General features: G+C 36.2%; 1 protein-coding gene across 3 annotated transcripts in view; it reads right to left on the bottom strand.

The window, feature by feature from the left end:
• Positions 1–19,678, bottom strand: part of DPYD (dihydropyrimidine dehydrogenase) — a 696,413-nt gene that overhangs the window by 350,586 nt on the left and 326,149 nt on the right. For all 3 annotated transcript variants that reach the window (XR_013991662.1, XM_081024809.1, XM_081024810.1), the window contains one exon: positions 201–411. Coding sequence is in view for 2 of the 3 variants with exons in the window: in XM_081024809.1 (XP_080880935.1) it covers positions 201–411 (211 nt within the window). In the remaining variant the exon portion in view is untranslated. The remainder of the gene's footprint in view (positions 1–200; positions 412–19,678) is intronic.

Below are 19,678 nucleotides of genomic sequence, written 5' to 3'. Positions count from 1 at the left end.
GTTCAGTTCCCACATTTTAAAAATAGTCCTGTATAGCGTTAAACATATTTCTAAGTCTTTTAAATCTAGATGGCTTGCATTTCATACAAGAAGAAGGAAATAAATGTTAAAGTGAAAAACAATTTCCCGAAAGCTGGAAACTATCATGGCAGTAAAACAACAGACAATGCATAAAACACGTCAGCGCGTGAACACCCTACCTTTAGGATCACTCAGAACTGAACCAAAAGCACTGATGATCACATCAGCTTTCAGATGGACTATCTGATCTTCATCTTCATTCCAGTTTCCAGTTTCATCTTGCTCTGTCCGAACAAACTGCATAGCAACAATTCTCCCACCTTTTACTATAACCTTCCGTGGGGACAGAAAAGGCAAAAATTCACACTTTTCTTCCTTAGCAAGCTCCATCTAAAATAAAACAGAACACAGAAAATGTTTCGTCTCCGTTGAACATTTGATTTTTAATTCAAATTGTACAAACTAAAGCATATGATGTTTAAATCAACTTGAAATATTTTCTGTCACCAAAGCTGAGATTCAGTTATCCACCATTTACATTTGGTAAATCACTGACCAGGGGACGTCTTGCATTGGAGTTGTTCTGTAGAAGTTTATAAGTCATGGCATCACAAGATATTTCTCAGATTACAAGATATTTAGGTATTGTATGCCCTACGGTTGGTGGTGTGTGAGGTTTCTGACTATAGTAGCCTTGTCTCCTTATGCTTTCATTTCTCTTTAATCATGCCACATATGAGAATAAATACTTTATACTATTACCAGGTTGCATATATCTAAGCTGGAAGAAAGTCAACCAAGTGGGTGAACCCGTCTGTGCAAGTGCACAATTAGAATGGTAGAGCGGTGAAAAGGAAGGAGACGGAAGAAACTCTGTGAAACTAAGAAATAAATAACACTTATTTTTGTAAAAAAACAAATTTTTTTTAGAAAGAGAAACAAGCATGCTCTTCTTGAAAAATTCTGTCTTCTGCATCTCTTACATAATTCATTTTGCAATAAAATGAGATACCCTAGTTTTTGTTTGTTTTCATCCCTTGTTTTGTTTGTTTATCAACACAGAATATAAATATTTACTTATTTTTCTACTTACTGCTTTTGGGAATTTAGGCCTTTGTGAATATAAGCCTAACTAGTATGTTGAGGAGTCTTTTTAAAAAAATATGAAAAGGTCAAGGAGTATTGAGTCTCAGTCTTTCTCTCCCCTGTGGGAGACAGGTGGATTCTCAGTAGGTGATGAATCCCCTGGCAAGTGATTCAGAAGGCCATGTTTGTGGCTTCACACCAGAAGTTACCTGGGCTACCTCAAAATGGGAAACTGAGACATAATGTAACTTGCTCAATCCTGCCATGGACCCACCTCTCAGCACTCTGTTCATTACTAGTGGTCCCATGCTTTGCCATGCATCAGAGTTAACTGGAGGGCTTGTTAAAATAGACTACATGGGCCCACCCCCAGAGTTTCTGCTTCTGTAAGACTGGGTGAGGCCTGAGTAACTGCATTTGTAACATACTTTTACATGATGCTTTGCTGCTGATCCAGAGGTGACAATTAGTGGACCACTGTCTTAATTAGACTATAGCTGACTGGCTCTGAACTTGGTCTCTACCGTGCATTCTCAGAGAGAGTAATCTCACCCACAGGGAATGAACACCAATTCTCAGGCAAGAAAAAATTCTTAGATAGCATAATGGTTTGTGACACTCCCTACCCCCACCAAAAGAACCACAGTACATAAACAGATAAATTAAAATACAGTGATGAGAGAGGTAGTAATTAGGGGAACAGATTCTAAAAGATCTCCCAGGGAGATGATGATAAAAAATAATTGATTGACACTGGTCATTAGTATATATTAGCATGAAGCTATTCAGTCTATGTTTCACTTATGGCATTTTTTGATTATTGGCCTTAAAGGCTTAAAAGATAGACTGCACAAACTATTATTACACAGTATTTTTCTTTTCATTATAAAGAGATTTCATATGATTTCACTGACATGTGGTATATAAACCAAAAACAACAAAAGAACAAGACAAACAAATGAGAAACAAAAACTCATAGACACAGACAATAATTTAGTGGCTACCAGAGGGTAAGGGAGGTGGGGGGAGGGAGATGAGGGTCAGAGGGATCAAATATATGGTGATGGAAGGAGAGCTGACTCTGGGTGGTGAACACACAATGGGATTTATAGATGATGTAATACAGAATTGTACACCTGAAATCTATGTAACTTTACTAACAATTGTCACCCCAATAAACTTTAATTTAAAAAAATTAAGAGATTAGCTATATCAGAAGGAATAGCTATGTGGGATATGGTGGGCGGTAAGTATGCAAACAGTGGTTCAAAAACTATCACTGTTTAGACAGGGAAACTGGAGGTAAGTCAAATTGGATGAGGTTTGAAATCTGCTACCACTGTTTATTTGAAATAGTCACAAAAACTCTGCCCTTCGGGTTCCTTGTATGTAAAATGGGGATAATAATTCCTAATTAATTGGTATGTGATGCTATTTTAGGCAATTCAGACATGTAAAGCCCCTAAAGCAGAACTTAACATATAGAAGGTACTAATAAATGTCATGTATTTGTAGTTGAAATTCTCTGAATTCACTTGCCCCCAACTCATTCTTCAGCCTATTTAATATCACTTAGCAATGAGATTATGATTCCAATAAAAAAGTGGCCCAATAGCAAAGGTTAAAAAAAAAAAAAAGGGAGGGGGGAATGCCAAAGATGAACCTTAGACTCCTCTTTCATTTTCTACAAAACAAAAATGTATGACTTCTGGAAGGCAAACTATTCCCTAAATATTTCAAATTATAAAATAAATGTGACTCCAGTTTGTAAGATATGTTTTCTGTACCACTTTTGTGTAATGTAGCACCTTGTAACTGATCAATATAAACCAGTTTATTGTGTTCCAAAAATGTCAAGTAATGCTAAATTTTCATGATAATGCCAAACTTGATTGAGTAACAATGTCAAATGTTTATGGTTTGAATAAATCAATACACAAATTTGTTTATAATACTACTCTTTTCTTTGTTGGACTGAAATACAATTCTGAACTATGCTGCATATATTAGGATCATGTCTCAGACTCATTTAGAATGTTTTGTCTCATTTTATCTTTGCCTATTAACACTAAGATAGTTATATGTAAGTAAATATTATTATATATAGGTAATTTTATACTTTTGAAAAATTTAGCATTAAGTTTAGAAACAAAAGTTGGACACTAAAAACAAATCAAAATGTTTAAATATTTAAAATAAATATTACCAATGATTTAATGTGTGAACATGCCTCAGTAGTACTCTTACCATGTCTTTGACTTCAGGGGGCCTAAAAAGTATGTACAGTTATGAACATGAAGAAATGGTATCCTCAGCTCATATCCTAACTACCACATGCATGAGGATTGATAACTTGTATTTAGATATTTAGTATTTGGGCCAACTGTGTGACAGTGCACAGAAGTTGGGCGGTATGAACACTGGCCCCCACAGAGATTATTATGAATTTCTGCTTTTGAAATTTTAAGGATATTTTTTACTTTCTAAACATGTAGGAGTAGACTATCGGGCATCAGACATACATCATACCACTTCTTGCTATTTTGCTTTTAAGTAGCCAGATTTTTTATTTTACGTAAAAGAGGGAAATAATTTTAGATGAAAGATAGGACGATATCATTTGAGCATATTAATTTACTTGGAAAATATTGATATAATATTGAGAAAAGAAGAACAGATAAAATTTATCTTAGGAAGTACGGAAATACTAGGAAAATCAGAAGACAAGTGAAGTCACATGTCAAGTAAAATATTCTTTCAGTTATTTGTGGACAACAGAGAAATTTACTTTCAATATTTACGAAATCTAACAATATGATAATAACATTGATAAATATACAGCAGGCATTCTTTTAAGTGCTTTATGTATACCTCATTTTAATCTTTACACAGAAGGTATTTTATGACACCTATGTGTGAGTTATTTAAAAAACATAGTTAGCTTCAAATCAACTTTTCCTCTATGTGACTCAAAAGGCTAATAATACACTGGACATCATCCTGATTTATAGATTTATCACCCAAACTCAGGCACTCTGCTGCTTGCTGGCCTCACAACCAACCCTGTGTAGGAAGAAGCATTATTTCCTTGCTACAGAAGAGAAATTGAAACTGAGGCTGAAAGACACCAAAGATATATTAACGGATGACAAAGCTAGCTATAATTTTGATACGGCTGAAACAAACTCCAAGGCAGTATTCATTATGTCCAAAGACAGCAATTGTAGAATATTTCAAAGAATGAGACTTTCCATGGCTCTAGCTGTTGAATCTCAAAATGAGGATAATTGGAACAAGAAATGATCTAGTCAAAGGCAAATTAAAGGTCAAGGAGTTGGCTTAATAAAGGCTTCCCATGGCGGGAAGAGGAGATTCAAGCTTCTCAGTCTAAGTAAGTTTAGAGCTTACTATAAAATCATGAAATACAGGAGCTAAGTGATGGCCTTATGAACCCAATATTGTAAACAAGTTCATGGAGACTCCCTGAATCCAGACAAAGGGTAAGTTTAGAAAAAAGGAGTACTACTTTATAAAGTAGATAGTAGAGGCACAGTATGTCAAAATATAAAGGTGGAAAATTAAAATAGAATAAAAGAAATATTTGTTGGGCTGTAAACTCTCACAAAACTCTTTAAGTACAGAAAGAAGATCTTATTTAATTTTCTAACCCCAGTGTCCAGAAGTGATATTCAAATACTTAACAAATGATGAGTATAAGCAAATGAACATTCAGATGCCTGGCAAATCAGAATATACTCCAGCCAATACGACACATAGAAGGGCATCAAGTGAATTTCCACCCTACTGGTGTCTATCAAAATGACTGACATACAGTAGATCTTGAATAACACTTTGCTTACCAAGATGAATGACAGGAAAACCCAAAGTGCACTCAAGTTAAAAGGACAATCAACTAGTAGCATATACATGTTGTCAATGGCTATTAAACACCAGTCCCAAAGCAAGTAACCCCGGTCATGGGGAAGACACACTACCTGACCAGAACCCTCCATGCTGTGGGGTTGAAATCAAAAAAACAAATGGTGTTCTTTCTCAGTTGTCAGTTACACAGTCATGAGAAAATGATGGCCCAGACTGACCAGTGGTCTAACCTCATACGTTGGGTCTTGATATTTTATTGTTCAAATTAATCAGCCTTCTGTGCTAATTACTCACAGATGTCAGTGTTAGTGCTTTTTAATACCTAATGATAATAACCATTAATGGAGTCAGAAAGTGCAAATTAGTAAATATAATATAGTCACAGGGATAAGAAATACAGTATGGGGAATATAATCAATAATGTAAAGATCATATAAGGTGCCAGATGGGTACTGGATTTATCAGGGGGATCACATCATAGACTGTGTATATGACTCACGAATACACAATACATCTGAAGCTAAAGTAGAATAATATTGAACATCAAGTATAATTAAACACACACACACACACACACACACACACACACCCCACTGTGTCAAAAATATATACATGTTTTAAGAAAGGATAAACTATTAAAATTGTACTACTCAATTATATACCGATAACAAAAGATGAATACAAGTCAAGTTTGACTGCTGCAATTACAAGAGGTGCTCAAAGTGGTTACTATAAGAGTAATTTTAATACAGTTTTCCTTTTTTAAAATGTGTATACATTTTTTTTTGGCACCCTATGTATATATAGTTGCAGGATGTGGAGTACAGCACAGAGAATAGAGTCAATGGTATTGTAACAGCTATATACGATGTTAGAGGGTTTATCACTTTGAAGGGGTGTAAATGTCTTAACTATTACATTGCTTTGTATACATGAAACTAAAAAATGATGAAAATAAAAAAAACATTAATTAGCAACTCTGTGAGTTTGGTATATGAACACTTGTGTTCAGGACACACATATTTATTTATTTGTTTGATGGAACCTGTTCTCATGAGGGACAACTGGTACATTGAACAAACAAACAGTCTCCCTTCGACTTATCTACATCAATAATAGCTCAAGGGAATAAAGGAGAAAGAGCCTATACATTTCCACTTTTTGAGGTTCAATAAATCAAATTGTTACTTTCTTTTCACACCACATGAAGAAAGTGAAAAATGTATTCTTTGTAGCTTTGATTTTTACCTCCATATTCATCATGGAAAATTTGTGGTTGATGCTGAGTGAAATAAAAATAGAGTGCTATACCATGCAATAATGATCATCATTTTAATGATTAACTTTGTGTAATGTGGTGATTTGATCTGATTAATATTACAGGCATCATACTGTGGAAATTATGAAACAACTTAATTTGCTATAATTAAAAACATGATGTCAACTCATTTTTAGATTGCATATAGGCAAAGTAAGCATAGGTAATAACTATAATGAGGAGAACTTAAAACCAGCATGCATTAAATTCTAATATGCCAAAGTTTGAGAAACAATATGAAGGAACAATATTCTTTGTAAATATTATCCTCTAATACCTACACATTTAACAAGTTATCAATTTTTCATGTACACAACGACCTCAAAAATGGTATTTCAAATCAAAATTGTTTGGTAGTCTGCTTTGGCCAGTGATAATCCTGGGAAATATTACCTTTCATTTCATCACTGTTAAATTATTGGATGTACCACAAACGTTCACAACTACATGAGTCTCATTCATTCATAATTTACCAGACATTTATTAAGTACCTATTACATACAAAAAAATGGTGCCAAGTGCTATGATTAATAAAACAATCCCTGCTTTTAAAAATCTCATAGAGGCAGACAAATGAGCAATTATATTCAGTATGATAATATATAAACACACCATACCCTAATGACACATTAAAGGGCATTTTATAGCAGTACTGCAGGTCAAGAAAGAACAGACAGAGACATCATCAAAATGGCAGCGTGAGGTGAGCCTTTGTAAATCTCCACTGGAATTTACAACTAATCAAACAACCATAACACCACAAAGGACTATCTGAACAGCAGACAGGCAACACAAAGAGGCCCACTACTGAATTCACCTAAAGGTGGGCGAAATGCATGCAAGTACAGGAGAGGGGAGGGAAAGGAGAGGTGCGGAGACAGAGCCACGGGGGGGTGGGGGGGGCAGGACACAGACCTAGCTCAGTGCTCCGAGCTCGTGGCATCCCGGAACTACCGCACCTGCAGGAGAGGGAATAACTCGGAGTGTTAGGGCTCTGTTTATGGCCCACAGGGCTGAGGGGACAGCATATAACACGGCTGAACCCAATGCTCATGGCAGAGACCTCGGAGAAAAGACTGAGGGAAGAAGGCTGAAAACGGTGCTTTGAGCCCTCACTGCCGAAGAGAGAACAGAAGCTTTAGGCACTGAGACTAGCTGCCCCCTACCTACCTCCCAGAGCTCACCCCACCCCCACTGCATGGTACCAGAAGCGGAACAGTACCAGTGTCAGATCAAAAAACAAAATATTTGCTGTTCTGAGAACTGTGGACCTCAGACACAGATTCCCAGCCCAACTAGTTCCGGCAAGGGTGAGGGAGCTGTGGAAGCAGGATCGGCTGTGGTGGTAGTCACCGCCATTTCTTTGGGCCACCTCTCAAAACTCACCCAGCCCCTGGCCCCACTTATTTAGGTGGATCCCTGCAAGAGTAAACAGAACTGCTGAAACACACAGGCTCTCAATCTGGTGGAGGCAGAGCTATGGAACTTCAAAAGCTCTCTGCATCCCCACACAGACACTGCGCCCTGTGACCCAGGCCAACTATTAACAGAGGAAAAGCCCGCCTCCCAGGGAATTCCCCCATTGTGTGACAAACAGGAATAGTGCAGAGAAAACATAGCACTACTGTGTGAGAGAGGAAAAAAGGCTGCAGTCGGAGAGTAAAATAAAACATTCTACCAACAAGTACTGGAAAACAAAAGAAAGGCCTCTTCCTATCAACCTGTTGCAGAAGCCACTCCTGTAGATGTCTAGGAAGAGAAATAATAAATCAGTAATTGCCATGAATAACCAAGGAAATAAGACAGCTCAGAGAGAAAGTGAAAGGTCTCCAGAAAAGGAACTTAAAGATATGGAAATTTGTGACTTAAATGACAGAGAATTCAGGATTGCGGTTCTGAAAAAACTCAACGAGATGCAAGAAAACACAGAAAGGCAGTCTAATGAACTCGGAAACACAGTGAAAGAACAACATGAGCATTTTACAAAACAGCTTGAAAATCCAAAAAACAACCAAATAGAACTTCTGGAGATTAAGAATTTAACAGAAGAAATTAAGAATGAAATAACCAGCTTAGGTAGTAGAGATGACCAGATGGAGGAAAGAATGAGTGACATCGAAGATAGAAAACTGGAAATGACACAGATGGAAGAAGAAAGACTTGATACTTAAAAAAAATGAAAGAACTCTACAAGAACTTTCTGACACTGTCAGAAAGAGCAATATAAGAATAATGGGCATACTAGAAGGAGAAGAAAGAGAGAAGGGAACAGAGAATATATTCAAACAAATTGTTAATGAGAACTTCCCAAACTTGTGGACAGAACTGGATCCTCGAATCCATGAAGCAAATAGAACACCTAATTACCTCAATCCCAACAGGCCTTCTCCAAGGCACATTGTATTGAAGCTGTCTAAAATCAATGATAAAGAAAGAATCCTCAAGGCAGCCAGGGAAAAGAAGACGGTAACCTACAAAGGAAAGCCCATTAGATTATCATCAGACTTTTCAGCAGAAACTCTACAAGCCAGGAGGGAGTGGAATGAAATATTCAAACTATTGAAAAGAGAGAAATTATGAGCCAAGAATAATATATCCAGCTGTAGAGGGCGGGTGCCTGTAAGGCACCATCACATAACTGAAAAGCATGAGATAGAGGAAGTTACTTGGGTAACACCCACATTCTGTAGGGGGTGTCCGGATGGCTTAAGACTGCTAGCCTGCAGCAACCCTACTTATGTTAATGCCCTTCCACCCAGCAAAAGAATGTATATAACCCATGATTGAGCTGCAATAAAGAGAGACTTGATCAGAACTCCTGTCCTGTCTCCAGTCTTTGTGTCTCCCATTTTCCTCCCTTCTAGGTGCTTCGGGGTCCCTCGTGTAGTGTCCCACGGGTCGGGACATCCAGCAAAGATATCCTTTAGATATGAAGGAGGAATAAAGACCTTTCCAGACATGCAGAAGCTGAGGAAATTTTCTAATACACGACCTGCACTACAAGAAATACTAAAGGTGGCTATTTGAGCACCATCAGCAGGGACAACTTATGGCAACCAAAACATAAAAAGTGGGCGAGTAAAGGCCTGACCCGGAACTTAGGAATGGAGAAAGTAAGCGTGCTGAAGAAAATGGAATACTCTAAATATCAAACTTTATTTTACATGAAATTAAGGATAACCACTCAAAAAAAAAAATCCAGAACTGAAATATATAGTGTAATAAAAGAAGAAACTGAGGGAAAAATCATAGAATACCACCACACAGAAATAACAGACAACAACAAAAAGGCAAAGAAACAATGGAGACAGAAACTTACCAGTAAACTAAAAACAGAATGACAGGAAATCCTCACATAACAATAATCACCTTAAATGTAAATGGACTGAACTGACCAATAAAAAGGCACAGAGCAGCAGACTGGATCAAACAACTAAACCCAAGCATATGCTGTCTCCAAGAGACACATCTCAGCTACAAGGACAAGCATAGACTCAAAGTGAAAGGGTGGAAATTGACACTCCAAGCAAATGATATCCAGAAAAAATCATGTAGCCATACTTATATCAGATGAAGCAGACTTCAGGGTGAAAAAGTCAACAAGAGACAAAGATGGACATTGCATAATGATAAAGAGAACTACACAACAAGAAGACATAACAGTCATCAATATTTATGCCCCCAATCAGGGAACACTGAAATTTACCAAGCCACTATTAACAGAACTAAAGGGAGAAATAGACCAAAACACAATTATACTAGGGGACTTAAACACATCACTGACAGCTATGGATAGATACTCCAAACAGAAAATAAATAACGAAATAGCAGCCCTAAATGAAATGTACATAATTGACATATATAGAGCACTTCATCCTAAAACATCAGACTATACATTTTTTTCTAGTGTACATGGAGCATTCTCAAGGATAGACCATATATTGGGACATAAAATCAGCCTCAGCAAATTTAAGAAGATTAAAATCATAACAAGCATATTCTCTGATCACAAGGCTTTGAAATTGGATATCAACTGCAAAAAAAAAAGAGAGGAAAAAAACACAAATACATGGAGATTAAACAACATACTTTTAATGAACGAATGGGTCAAAGAAGAAATTAGAGGAAAGATCAAAATATACATAGAAACAAATGAGAATAAAAATACACCCTACCAAAATTTTGGGATACAGCAAGAACAGTTTTAAGAGGGAAATTTATATCATTATAGGCTTATCTAAAGAAAAAGGAAAAATCCCAAATAAATAACCTCATGTTACAGCTTAAAGACCTAGAAAAAGAAGAACAAGTGAAACCCAAGGTCAGCAGAAGAAAGGAAATAACAAAAAGCAGAGCAGAACTGAATGAAATAGAGAACAAAAAGACAATAGAAAAAATTAATGTGACAAAGACCTGGTTCTTTGCAAAGATTAACAAAATTGACAAACCCTTGGTTAGATTCACTAAGATAAAAAGAGAGAAGACACTAGTTAACAAAATCAGAAATGAAAAAGGGGAAGTAATCACAGACACCAGAGAAATACAAAGGATCATCCAAGAAGAATACTATGAAGGTCTATGCCAGCAAATTCAATAACCTAGATGAAATGGACAAGTTCTTAGAAACATATAGCCTTCCAAGGCTGAAACATGAAGAACTGGAAAATCTAAACAGACGGTCACCAGTAACAAAATTGAATCAGTCATCCAAAACCTTTCCAAAAGCAAAAGTCCTGGACCAGATGGCTCCATTAGTGAATTCTACCAAATCTTCAAAGACGATCTGATACCAATCCTGCTGAAACTCTTCAAAAAAAATGAAGAAGAGACGGTACTCCCTGACTCATTTTATGAGTCCAACATTACCCTGATAACAAAACCTGGTAAGGACAACACACACAAAAAAAAGAAAACTACAGACCAATATCTCTGATGAATACAGATGCATAAATCCTAAACAAAATTCTAGCAAATAGAATACAACAATGCATTAAAAAGATTATTCACCACAACCAAGTGGGGTTAATCCCTGGGGCACAAGGATGGTTCAACATCCGCAAATCCATCACGTAAACAAAATAAAGAACAAAAATCATGTGATTATACCAATTGATGCAGAAAAAGCATTTGACAAGATACAACATCCATTTATGATTAAAACACTTAATAAAATAGGTATAGAAGGAAAATACCTTAACATAATAAAGGCCATATATGACAAGCCCTCAGCTAATCTCATAATTTTTGTGAAAAACAGAAGCCCTTTGCTCTATGTTCAGGAACAAGACAGGGCTGTCCCCTATCACTTCTGCTTTTCAACATTATTTTGGAAGTCCTTGCCAGAACAATCAGGCAAGAGAAAGAAATAAAAGGCATCCAAATTGGGAATGAAGAAGTTCAATTATCACTCTTTGCAGATGGCATGATGCTATATATAGAACACCCTAAAGACTCCACCAAAAAGCTATTAGAAACAGTCAACAAATACAGTAAAGTTGCTGGCTACAAAATCAACATACAAAAGTCCATTGCATTCCTATATACTAACAATGAAATCTCAGAAAAAGAAATACAAAAAACATTTCCTTATGCAATTGCAGCAAAAAGAATAAAATATCCAGGAATAAACTTAACCGAGGATGTGAAAGACGTATATGTGAAATACTATAAGACATTTTTAAAAGAAATTAAAGAAGACACAAAAAAATGGAAAGACATTCCATGCTCATGAATTGGAAGAATCCACATCGTTAAAATGGCCATATTATCCAAAGCAATATACTGATTTAATGCAATCCCCATTAAAATCCCAATGGCATTTTTTAAAGAAAAGAATCATCAGATTTGTTTGGAACCACAAAAGACCCTGAATAATCAAAGCAATCCTCAGAAAAAAGAACAATACTGGAGGTATCACACTCCCTGACTTTTAGCTTGTACTACAGGGCTACAATAATCAAAACAGCTTGATATTGGCAGAAAAACAGACACATAGACCAATAGAATAGAATTGAGAACCCAGAAATAAAACCACATAAATATGGACAGGTAATTTTTGACAAAGAAGCAAAAAACATACAATGGAGCAAAGACAGCCTCTTCAATAAATGGTGCTGGGAGAATTGGATAGCCATGTGCAAAAGACTGAAACTGGACTGCTATATGTCACCATGTACCAAAATTAATTCAAAATGGATCAAAGACTTAAGCATCTAACCTGATACAATCAACTGCATAGAAGAAAACATAGGTACTAAACTTATGGACCTTGGGTTCAAAGAGCATTTTATGAATTTGACTCCAAAGTCAAGGGAAGTAAAAGCTGAAATAAACGAATGGGACTACATCAAACTTAAGTTTTTTCACAGCAAAAGAAACCATCGACAAAATAAAGAGGCAACCAGCTGAATGGGAGAAGATTTTTGCAAACAGTGTCTCCGATAAGGGGACAATATCCAAAATACACAAGGAACTCATGAAACTCAAAAACAACAAAACAACCCTATTAAAAATAGGCAGACGACCTGAAGAGACGTTTCTCCAAAGAGGACATACAAATGGCAAATATACATATGATAAAATGCTCAACATCACTAATCATCACAGAAATGCAAATAAAAACCACAATGAGATACCACCTCACCCCAGTCAGAATGGCTACCATCAACAAGACAATTAGTAACAAGTGTTGGAGAGGCTGTGGAGAAAAAGGAACCCTCATACAGTGTTGTTGGGATTGGAGACTGGTGCAGCTGCTATGGAAGGCAGTGTGGAGGTTCCTCAAAAAACTACACATAGAATTATCATATGACCCAGCAATCTCTCTCCTGGGTATCTACCCAAAAAATCTGAAAACATTTATCCATAAAGACACGTGTGCTCCAATGTTCATTGCAGCTTTGTTTACGGTGGCCAAGACATGGAAACAACGAAAATGTCCTTTGAGAGATGAATGGATAAAGTAGTTTTGGTATATATACACAATGGAATACTATTCCGCTGTAAGAAATGATGACATAGGAACATTTGTGACAACACGGATGGATGTTGACAGTATAATGTTAAGCGAAATAAGTCAGACAGAAAAAACAGAGAAACATATGGTTTCACTGATATGTGGTATATAAACCAAAAACAATAAAAGAACAAGACAAACAAATGAGAAACAAAACTCACAGACACAGACAATAGTTCAGTGGTTACCAGAGGGTAAGGAGGGTGGGGGGAGGGAGATGAGGGTAAGGGGGATCAAATATGTGGTGATGGAAGAACTGACTCTGGGTGGTGAACACACAATGGGATTTATAGATGATATAATACAGAATTATACACCTGAAATCTATATAATTTTACTAACAATTGTCACCCCAATAAATAAATAAAAAAAAATTAAAAAAAGAAAGGACAGACTGGAAAAGCTACTCCTACGTAAATTAATCTTGAAGGATGCATACCGTTTTTCCCTGAAAATAAGATCTAGCGGGACAACCAGTTCTTATGCGTTTTTTGGAGCAGAAATTAATATAACACCCGGTATTATGTTATATTATATTATATTATATTATATTAATTATATTACATTAGTTATATTACTTTATTTATATTACATTATTTATATTACATTAATTATATTATATTATATTGTATTATATTATACCCGATTTTATACTATAGTAAAATAAGACCATATTATATTATATAAGACCCGATCTTATTAACATAATAAATTATGTTAATTTTTGCTCCAAAAGATGCATTAGAGCTGATTGTCCGGCTAGGTCTTATTTATGGTGAAACATGGTAGCAATTAGTTACTAGGAAGGAACTATTAGTGGAAAGTTCTGATATGAAATAGATTATCTTTCTTTGGTGAGGGAAGGGATAGGAGGGTAAAGGAGTTTATCTCTAGGAAGAAGGAAGGGAAGTGATTTGGTTAAATGCACTTGGAAACAGGTATATCAGCATTTGCATGTGGGAGAGCCCTTATCTGTGGAGTGCTTTGGACAAGATATACCTCTTGTCTATGAGTGTTACAGTAAACAAACCTGGAAACTATGGATTAATGGAGCATGGTTCTCTATAAAGAGTCATGTATATAAATTATATAACTATGTGAATATAAACTGCAGATGTTTCATAGTTAAAACAGCTTCCTTTTGTGTAAGAAGTTATAGAGCTCTTTATGTTGGAGAACACATATTAATCTGGGTTAAAGCTTGTCCTAATAGAACAAAATGGTCCTACGCCTCTCCTTTTTTCCTGACACTTCGTATTTAGCAGTACCATTGAAACTATTAAAAACACTTATATCTGTAATTCATGTGATTTTATAATCCAATCATCTGCATATCTGTGTTACTGAGGAATTAAAGGAGGCTGAAAAAAGAGGCAGCAATTTCTTCCCATCCACACTTGATCTCATCTTCTTTAACTTAAAAAGTACTTAATATAATTTGTACTTTTTGGTTTACACAGAATCACAGTCAGTGGTGGAATGCATAACAATTTTGGTATTCTTACTATTCTCTAATAAGCTGATTCTGCAATTATTCTTTTCTTAAACAAAAAATGTTTGCTGAAACCACAAGTTGTGGTTCCTTCTTTTAGTACCTGCTATGGTGTTACAGCCTTTTAGTTTCTTTTCGTGTTACCGTCTTAAAATTGAAGAATCTTGAAGAGAATGAAACATTTCTCCATATAAGAGTTATACAACACATTGGATAAATATAGTTTTCCCTTAACTATTTTATTGTGTCATGACTGAGCTCCATAAATGCAATGCATTGGGATATCTTAGAGGCTAGAGGCTTACAATGCCTTTGCACAGGTGTCACAAAATACATCTTTTCTAACATGAAAGAAGCATTTTAAAATACTACTCATTTATATTAATAACATTTTCTTAAATCTGATTAGCTCTTCTTACTGCTCATCTTAGATTTAGCTTCAGTCAAGCATTTCTGGTTGCTGTTGGAGTATCTGACAAAATTATCCTCTGCATATGCATAACGTTTGTGCCTCTGCAGTAGCTTCCTCAATCTTGAAATACCTCTTAATACAAATTCTGTACAAATCAGAATCCTCTGTCTTTTTATGCAACCTGCTAATCCTCTCTAATTCTTACAACTTTTTATTAATTTTTACTTTTTATATATTGCTTGGTTATATTTCTCCTCTCCTTTTAAAAAGAAAAATCTCAGCTATTTTTTAAGAGGCTGTAGACCAGAAATAATTAACTTTTCTTCAATCTTCTAATGTTAGGTTGATATTGTAATGTAATTAAATGATACTTCTAAACACTTAAATTAAAAATAAAATGATTTATTTTGAAGCTAGTGGAAGTAATTTTGAGGTATATATGTATATGCATATAAGTTATATATTTTCAATATTTGATATTCATTTAAATTCTTCCTAGAGGGTTTCTAATTTCCTACAGTATTTATTTATTCAACATCCTTCACGGATCTGTTGCATTCAATCAGCACTGTTCTATATTTTGAGTCAGATACCAAGCTGAATGGGTCAATCCATTTGAAGAAGCTTGCATTTTAATTTGTAGGATGAATATAAAGTAACAACTCCCCAATGTGATGAGTACCATAACATAGGAAGCATAAAGAGCAATCAGAGCTCACAGGAGGGAGAGGCTACTTGGGAAAGAACTAAGAAAGCTTTCAAAGAGAAAATGACATTTGCAGAGGAAGTTAAAGGACTTAAATGACATTTTAAGAGAAAAAAATCTCTCTTAAAAAGAATGACAATTCTTTGCTTTACATTACTTAATTAATTCATGTGTGGTTTGCATTTATTTTTATGTTTTGAATTGTATGAAGCATAACCAACATGTGTATTGTAAAAAAACATATAAACAGATTACTTTTTAACATTTTTAGTTTATAAGACAAGAAAAGAATACATTGAAAAACTGAGGTGAATACTATTAATGGAAGAGGGGTTTCTAACTTTCATGTGAAAGTTAAGAGTAATAACAACATGTCATTATTTAATAAGGCTTGATAATGACTTGATACCAGTTTAAAATGTTCATTGTTGATAAATCTGTGTGTATGTATGTATATATACATATACATACATATATAGATATGTGTGTATATACATTATATAAATATATCATATATTCTGTAATTTATTGTATAAATATATTATATAAATCCCATATATTATACAACTTGTATTGTAAAATATAGTATATAATTTATTGTTGTATAAATATATAATTTACAAATATATAATATTATATTATATATACATATATATATGTGTATATATATATAAATGATTGGTAAACCTTTTAAAGGTAAATAGTTTTCAGCTCTACAGATATTGCTAGTCAAGACAATATAGCCATCACCGTGGAATTTTTGAAAATGGTTAGTTAAGCTTTTAAAATATAAAATGTTGGATGGACAGAGGCTTTTGTTGGCTCCTGGCCTGTTTGGTTCCTTTTTTTTCTACTCACCATCTGAATTATCACATGTAGAGTACAATTCTGACAACTTCATTTGTCAGTTTCTTTGATATCCATACCCTGAAGGCAGCAGATTTTACCTCACCAACTGGTTAGGTATACACTCTTTGCAATTGTTTCAAGTGTAGTATTTATAGTTATTGCAAAAATGTTCGATATAGAGCTGCTGTCATTCCGTGAGAAGATAGAGCCTTTCTGTCTAGATTCCATGTCATTCACGTATCTTTCTCTGAATGTTTAAAATGTAGACTTTGGGGAATAGAAGAAACTTTGGGCAGGCTCAGACCAGAGTATATTGCCTAGAACCAAGTACTCTAAAATTTAGTTTGTTCATTTTCAACTCTTCCATTCTACCTGCTCAAACTACATTGAATTTTCACTTTTCAAAAATGTACACACGTATAGATCTTTGGAATATCATTCCCATGTCATCATAAAGTACTGAAGATGTACTTCATATCTATTAATTAATGTTGTGTGCCTGGGGGCAATTGTACATGTTTATTTGTTTCCAGGCATCTTGGAATCACCAATCATGCTAACAGATCTCTGATTACCCCCTGTGAAGAACACCAACTCAAATAATGTGCAGGTGCCAGTGCTGAATATCTGCTATAAGCATTACCTTTACTAAGTAAAATTAAATTTGTCAGCTAATAGAGGTTATTTTCTAAAAATAGTATCAGGTTCATATTTCTTAAAATTAAATAAAAGCTAAAAAGCATCAGTTACTGGTAGGAAAATGCATGTTTAGTCAGCAAGATGTAGATGAGAAAAGTATGGATGTAGCTTTAACACCATCATTTGATATTAAAAATGTGAGAGGGGATTTCTGGTCAAAATGATGAAGTGATTAAACACTGTGCTCACCTCTTCTCATGACCACATCAAAATTACAAGTACAGAACAACCATCATGAATTGCCTGAAGTCTAGCTGAACAGAAGTCCTACAACTAAGGACATACAGAAGAAGCCACCTTGAGACTGGTAGGAGGCACAGAGATGCAGAAAAGTCTGTCCCCACACCTGCATGTGACGGATAAAAATGAGGAGAGATATACAGCTGCATAGGTTGCCCCCAGAGGAGCCAGGGGTCCCAGCCTCAGACCAGGCCCCCCAACTCAGGGTTCCAGTGCTGGGGAGAGAAGGCCCCATAAAATCTCCCTGTGAAAACCAGTGGAGATTGTGGCTGAGTAAGACGGAGAGCTGCTGCACTCACAGGTGTTACTCCTAAGGGGACTGAGCACAGACTTACACACTGACAGACTCACTCACTCTGAGCTCCAGCACTGGGACAGCAGCTTGAAAAGCACTGGGGACATACAGGGTGAAGCTGGTTTCAGGGCAAGGGCTGGTGGGGTAGCTTCCCTTCAGAAGTACTGGCAGAACGCACTGTTTCCTTGTTGAGCCCTACCCCCTCCCGGCGTGCAGACTCAGGCAGCTACTATATCTAATTCTCCAATAACCTAGCTATCATTTTTTATTCACCCTGCCCTGAAGATGCCCTGGGACCATGCCCAAACTAAATCTTGGGCACACAAAGGCATTTCCAGTGGCTTTTCCATACAAATTACCTGCCTTGACTCATGCTTCAGACTTTCCGAAAATCTCTTAAAGTTTCACAAAACCCAAACAAACAGCATCTGACTTCAGCATGTCCTGTATATCTTGCTGAGAAGCCCTAAGCCCAGCACTGGTGGCAGCCAGCCTTAGTTCATGGCTTAGTCTCCAAACCTAGTGAGGGTGGTGGACATCGACTGATTGCTTTTCACTTATGCCAAGTGGTAATGAGCAGTACATAATCTGCTGCTGAACTTCGCCTGTGCTGGAGCCTCTCCCAGGAAGCTTTGGACTGGCCACCCAGAGGCCAGCAATGGACCAAGCCAGAGCATCACCCAGCCACCTCCAAGGATGACACACGTAAAGGGCAGACAGGGCAGGCATCAGAAGTCTGCTAAAGCAAATTCTGCTCTACAGGGTCAGCCCCTGCACAACAGCTCCTCCACCGTAGTCAAAGCCAGTCCTCACAACCAATGAGCCTGAGGGTCAGTCCCTCCCATTGATGTGCAAACAGCACCCAAGGATCAACTACAACAGGAGGGCACACACAACCCACAAAAAACACACCTGAAGAACCTGGCTCTCAGGACCAGGGAGACTGTGCCACTGGGTCCCATCAGACTTCTACTGCATAAGGCCACTCCACTAAGGCCAGGAGACATAGCAGCCCTACGTAAAAACAAACACAAGGAAGCAGACAAAATAGGAGACAAAAAAACATGCCCAAATGAAAAAACAGAACAAAACTCAAGAAAAATGACTAAACAAAATGGAGAAAAGCAACCTTCCAGATGCAGAGTTCCAAACACTGGTTATAAGAATTCTCAATGACCTAAGGGAGAACTTCAACAAAAAGATAGGAAACATAAAAATGGAGATAGAAAACATAAAAAGGACTAGTCAGAAATGAAAAATACAATAACTGAAGTGAAGAATATATACATTAGAGGGAATCAACAAGAGATACAATGAAGCAGAGAATCTAATCAGCTATTTAGAGGATAAGGTATCAGAAAATAACCAATCAGAACAGCAAAAAGAAGAAAGAATCCAAAAAAATGAGGAGAGTTTAAGGGGCCTCTGGGACAATATCAAGCATACCAACATTCACATCATAAGGGTACCAGAAGGAAAAGAGAGAGAGCAAGGAATGAAAACCTATTTGAAGAAATAATGACTGGAAACTTCCCTAACCTGGTGAAGGAAACAGATATAAAAGCCCAGGAAGTAAAGAGAATCCCAAACAAGATGAATCCAAAGAGGCCCTTGCCAAGACACATCACAATTACAATGCCAAAGGTTAAAGACAAAGGGAGAA

This window comes from Rhinolophus hipposideros, assembly GCF_964194185.1.
Source record: "Rhinolophus hipposideros genome assembly, chromosome: 19".
NCBI lineage: Eukaryota > Metazoa > Chordata > Mammalia > Chiroptera > Rhinolophidae > Rhinolophus > Rhinolophus hipposideros.
Note: the sequence above shows the minus strand (reverse complement) of the source record. Positions and strands in the feature narration are given on the sequence as shown.